At 26.5% G+C, this 6,000-nt stretch overlaps 1 protein-coding gene across 1 annotated transcript in view; it reads right to left on the reverse strand.

Annotated features, from left to right (window-relative positions):
• The window catches only part of LOC100158787 (leucine-rich repeat-containing G-protein coupled receptor 5), an 89,194-nt gene extending 84,516 nt beyond the window's left edge, over window positions 1-4,678 (reverse strand). Inside the window, exons 1-2 of the mRNA XM_001948741.5 lie at window positions 4,542-4,678; window positions 662-1,018 (exon numbers count right to left, since the gene is read on the reverse strand). Coding sequence (XP_001948776.2) covers window positions 662-852 — 191 coding nt within the window. The 5' untranslated portion in view covers window positions 853-1,018; window positions 4,542-4,678. The remainder of the gene's footprint in view (window positions 1-661; window positions 1,019-4,541) is intronic.
• Between the last annotated feature and the right edge of the window lie 1,322 nt (window positions 4,679-6,000).

Below are 6,000 nucleotides of genomic sequence, written 5' to 3' on the forward strand. Positions count from 1 at the left end.
TTAGATCCGAGGTACAAGTCAGCATACATTTTACTTGTATATATTTTAAGAGACAATGTAAATTTACGAATGGATTATAATAAAATTTATAATATTAGAAGTAATCCATTATTATACAATAATTAATAAATCAACATAATCTAAATATATATCGGTCTGGATAAAATTTGCAGTTAATTCATATAAAAAACATAAATGGTGCATTGTTTTACAAATAAATATAATTTTGAAATGACGCCCTCAATATTACTTCACATTTCAATATTTCATTATAAAATAACAAATTAGTTATTTACAAGAAATTGCATTCGGAAAGTTTTTATAGGTCATCATTTCTGTGGACGAAGGTCGTCACTGACCATTTCCTAGTTTTATCTCTGAATCACGTATCGTTACGCGCATACATAACCTTATAATTAAAGTAATGAAAAATGTACGTGAAAATAAACAAATGTTTGTAATATATTACTATATGGTATTTATTTGATTTCTAATTGTATCACACTATCATGTAATAATCATTGCTGTTATATTATTAAAATAATACATCATATGTTAAAATGTTATCTATGTGTTTTGTTTGCTCAACACGTGTTCGTTCCGATTCGTCTTAAGAAATAACAGTAATACTAATTATCGATTAGATTTATATTTTACTTACAGCTTAGTGATATTGACGGGTATGTCGTCGGGTATTCTGGTGAATCCCAAATTTCTACAGGACACTTCTGTCGCTTCGTGGCCATCGCATCGACACTGCGCAGGAGACTCGCAAGATTGCATAAAGTTTACGTCCGCTGATGCAAGCGACAATATCATTAAAGACAAAGCCGTTAGCAGCGCGGATATCATTGTTTAATAGATTATAAACAGTATATTAATCTGAGTAAATAAATCTCAGGTCAACGTCGATGATGCCACTTCAGCTAACTTCTTCAATCTTAGTCGACACTTCCAAATCTCTGAATATGGATTCATTTTTATGAAACTTGTCATTTTGTTAACACATAAATCGAATCTGAAAAATTAATAACCGTTACAAATAATCAGAATAATAACGCAAGTTTTGTAAGTTTATAAATATTGTATTATTTTGTTGTATATTATGACGTATAGTTTGTTCATCATATTAATACATTCTAATAATCAATGTAATTTTAAATATATTAAAATAGTTTTAAACTCGTCAACTTTAGCAAAGAATAAGTTTATTTGAGTTATACGTTTTTTCACTTCAAGTTTTAATAAAAAAAAATACTTCAAGTAAAGTGTTTAAATTAAAAGTACACAGATAGATTAATTAAACAAATTCCATACAATTTTTACTTGATCAATTTTCGTTCCGGTTCATACATACATTTATGGTTGTAAAGTAGACCAAACGTATATACCGTCTCTGCATACATACAATTTTAACCTCAATAATGTAAAAGTAGTTTTGAAAGGAAGAGTGAATATACTTAAGTGTCCGAACAAAATAGTATGGACATTTTTATTTAAATTTTACTCTCTAACAATACATTGCAATTTAATATTAAATTTACAGGGTCAATATTTTAGAGCAGACGCAACAACGTATATCAAATACGTGCGTTTATCGTCTATGTTACGTCATTATCGCCATTGAAAAAAAAACGATATAGGTGAAAGTTGATTTGCAAACAACAGCAGTGAGCTCCTGCAATCGTTATAGCTCAGTCTAGGATCATAATTTGATTCGACTATCAATATAATAATATGTATTCGTTTATATTGGTATGTACACTGCAGTGCACGTACGTTATTGAAAAGTAATTCGACAAGTAAAGTGGGTATTGTATATTTTTTATGAATCCTTAATAAATGTTAAAAATCACATTTTTTTTTTTGCCCAACATGTCGACATAGAATTTATTGATTTATGATTTAGAATATTAAGAATTAATTTTACAATATTGATCATCACTCGTTCCCCGGACAAAATGAGTAACAATACCATATACGTTCGAAAAATGGTGGGCGGATATTTGATTATAATCACCATCAGTGGGTCAATACAGCAATCTGACTATTGTTTGGCACTCTGGCCTTCGAAAATATAATATTAAAGAAATTAACCATTTAATTAATATCACGTTTTTGAGGTTATTGTTTAAAATTATTAGGTGTTTTCATAAATAAGTTACGTAAAAACATATAATAAATAATTGTATGTCCTTCAATCAAATTCAAAATGTTTATCATACCCACACTGATCATCCTAACAATGAACTATATAATACCTAATATAATTAAATTACATATTTTTATTAATTACAATATTTTTTTTAGATAAAGTTTATGTTTAATTACTAAATTCAAGAGCATCTACTTATCTACTTGTTTATTTAAACATAAGGATTAGACTTTTAAGTTTTAACTATAATCCATCACATAATAACACTCGAGTCAAAAATTAAAAAAATAAACAATACTAATTAATTACACCTAATTGTAGTATTCAATTACTAATGTGTCGATATTTACTATACACGTCTATGACCCGTGTTTGTATACAATAATTTATTAGTAAATTGCACAAATATAATATATATATATAAGTATATAGGTAAAAATAAAAAATAAATATTTTTGATTCAATCTTTGGATTGAAAATGATTGTTATGTGCTTTCAACTGCAGATCAATGAACAATGTAATACTTTTTTCACATTTCAATTTAATACAAAATATGTCACAAAGCTTAACACACGAATTAATAACTTCATAACAATCATAACTTACTGAGTCAATGAAAACGTTTATATTGCGATCTATTGTACGACCTTTATGATATGACCAAAAATAATGAATTATTATTATAACTAAAAGATTATAAGCTCAATTCATAATTCCCACGGTGCTCACAATATCTCGATCATTCTGTATACATGCGTATAATAATATATGCATGTATATACCTAATTTATATTATCTATTTATCTATAATTCATAGTATTTTTATGCATCCATTCAAAACAACTTATGTGTTCAATAATTGTAATAAACCTCGGTATAAAATCTGATGAAATTAGGTGATTGATAGATAAGCAAATTTAAGTAATTTAAACATTTTACTTTTTTAATTTTACTCGGTAGTAATATATATTTATATATCGTTTGTCAATAGTTCTTCAGTAAGTATACCCAGTTATTATTTTAAATTCATATGAATTAGTAAATATTATATAAACATAACTAAACTCGTATTTTAAATCACTTTATTTAAAAAGGAAAATAACATAGTAGTTCATTTAAAACCAATTTAGAATGTATCAAACTATAATTAAATGATTGTAATTATTATTATTAAAAAAAGTAACTATCGCCTAATACATTAATTGTACCTATTTATTTTTTTAATTATTTTTACTTGAAAACCACTACAATTTGAGTGATCAACGTTTTGAAACTCCATAAATGTTTTATACTTTAATTTAAAAATAATATAACTCAAAAATCGATTTACATGTTTCATCGCAGTAGGAGGAAATTAAGGGATTAAAACTGTATATTATCTAAAACTTTTCTTTCAAAATAAGATACTTTATTTTATTGAGTATAATGGATCGCAAGTCCTTGTACTCATATACGTTTCACAAGTTTTCACAAGTCTGGATATTGTTGTAGGAGTAACTCAAACACGAGATAAATAATATCTATTAATGATCTCAGTTTATCATAGATATGTCGAGATATTTATAAAAGAAATCTACAGTTGGAAATATTAAGCGCAAAAAGACAAATAATATCTAACCATTAGTTATGCGAATCATTGAATAACACATAATATAACTCGAAAACTTGAACCAACTATAATAATACTTTCTTTACTTCAATCAATTTAAATTTTATTTGTTCGGTCGTTAAAGCTGCACAATATTATAGGAATTGTTTTGAAATCATTCAACCTAATATGAACAATATATTACATAATATTACAGATCGTATTTATTTATTTTAAATATTGTACAACGTTTTATGTAGATTAAATAATAATATTTTTGTTTATAATAATGTCGATCAGTCTACTATATTACAGGTTTATTCAAATAATGAAAAGGTTAACATTGAACAGTAGTTATTTATGGACCCTCCGGGAATATTCAATTTATTAGTCTTAAAACTTAAATTATTCAATAATAAACATACATGGTTATATACATTTCGCACATGTAATATTATAATACATGGTGACTTGACATTTTAAGTCTTAAACGTAATTCACATCAGGTAAATTCCAAGATTAATATTTTTAGCTAAAAAACTTTTATTTTCTGAATATATTTTTCGTACGATAGAATATATTATAGAAACTATAAAGTTAGTTATACGTTATATTATATTTAATACGTTCGCGTATAATACACAATATTAATAGTACAAATATGTAAACTAAAGAATGTAAGTGTAGTTATAACTTATAACTTACTAATATAGATTATAGTTATACTGAGGAGTGAGTGCATTTGTCTAGCATAATATTTTAAATCAAATAAAATAATATCATTGTAATCGACTCACTATTATTCCAAAGTGTAATTCTGGCTACTCCACGCAATAAATATGTATTCACAATAAAAATATACACCGTTATAAATCACTTCAAAAATGTCAATTAAAACAACACTAAAAAAAACTATTTCCAATACTTTTTTTTTAAATTACGTCAAGAATAAAATAATCTAAAATGCGTTTTTTAAATTTAAATCACAATATTAAAACATTAAACAAACACAATAAAAAATATGAAACAAAAAAATCAGATCCTATCAAAAATTGAGTTTCGAAAAACTTTCACCGCGATATGGACACCAGGCTCAGAAAGACCATAGCGAAGGGCATGCGGCGTACCATTCACTGAGGAACGGATTTTACGGTTATCCCGTTACTGAAGCCAATTGCCGCCGGAAACGGTCGTGAATGGTCGGCTATGGTCGGCGACAACTTTCAAGGAACCCGCCAACGGTGATTTTTTCGTTTTTTTTTTATTTTTCTTTTTGCGACCAACCAATAGCGGACTTTACGATACACAACAATAACTTTCTAGTCTTTCTAATCAAAGTTCAAATAAAAACTGATATGGGGGTATTTGATGAAACCGTTCACAAATGTTATTCCAGTCGTTTTTTTATGGCTGGAGATTGCATATTATACAAATTCGTGCGACGTTGACATTTTATACATGCACATTGCATTTATAGGTACTTGAATATAAATATGATCTTATCAATTGTGGAAACGAACATAAAACAAAATATAATCCGAGTCAATGCATAATAATATGAAAACAAAATAGACAAAGCCAATTCATCCTCCGAAGGTTATTTATACAATAATATTATAATCATTATTAAATTAGCAGCTACAACCAAAGAAAATACACATTGTAGGCATTGGTATAACTTCAAATCATAGTAAATAATATTATACAAAAAATTGTGAATCTCTTCGTAAGGTACGAAAATTACATTTTTTTTTTCTTTGTATAGTATGATTGTAATATAAAAATTCTTTCAAGATATTATGTACTACATAATATATGTATACCTATATATGTATATTATAATGAAAATAGTTTCATACAAATAATAAACATCTTAACTCACACAATATGTATGACTACATAGAAATAGAAATTGCATAGTAAATTATAAATCTTATTATAGGCATCATAATAATTTGAACGTTTAAAATAACATAAAATACTAAACAAAAATTATACCTAAGCTGTTAAAAAGAACTTATAAAAAAACATTATAACATTATAGTTATATTTTTTATAAACGTATATATATACAACATACAGTGAATAGTATTTTGGATTCTAATCAGAGTGATAATGTGTGTGTGTGCGCGCTCGCCCTTTAGAGCGGTAAAAACTATAAATGCTTCGTTGTTCAACTTTGAATGTGAATAGGTGATTTTTCGGCAAATAGGATTTTCATATGGGCGGGAAGGGACTATAATATTATGCTGTTCT

This window comes from Acyrthosiphon pisum, chromosome A1 (assembly GCF_005508785.2).
Source record: "Acyrthosiphon pisum isolate AL4f chromosome A1, pea_aphid_22Mar2018_4r6ur, whole genome shotgun sequence".
In the NCBI taxonomy this organism is placed as follows: domain Eukaryota; kingdom Metazoa; phylum Arthropoda; class Insecta; order Hemiptera; family Aphididae; genus Acyrthosiphon; species Acyrthosiphon pisum.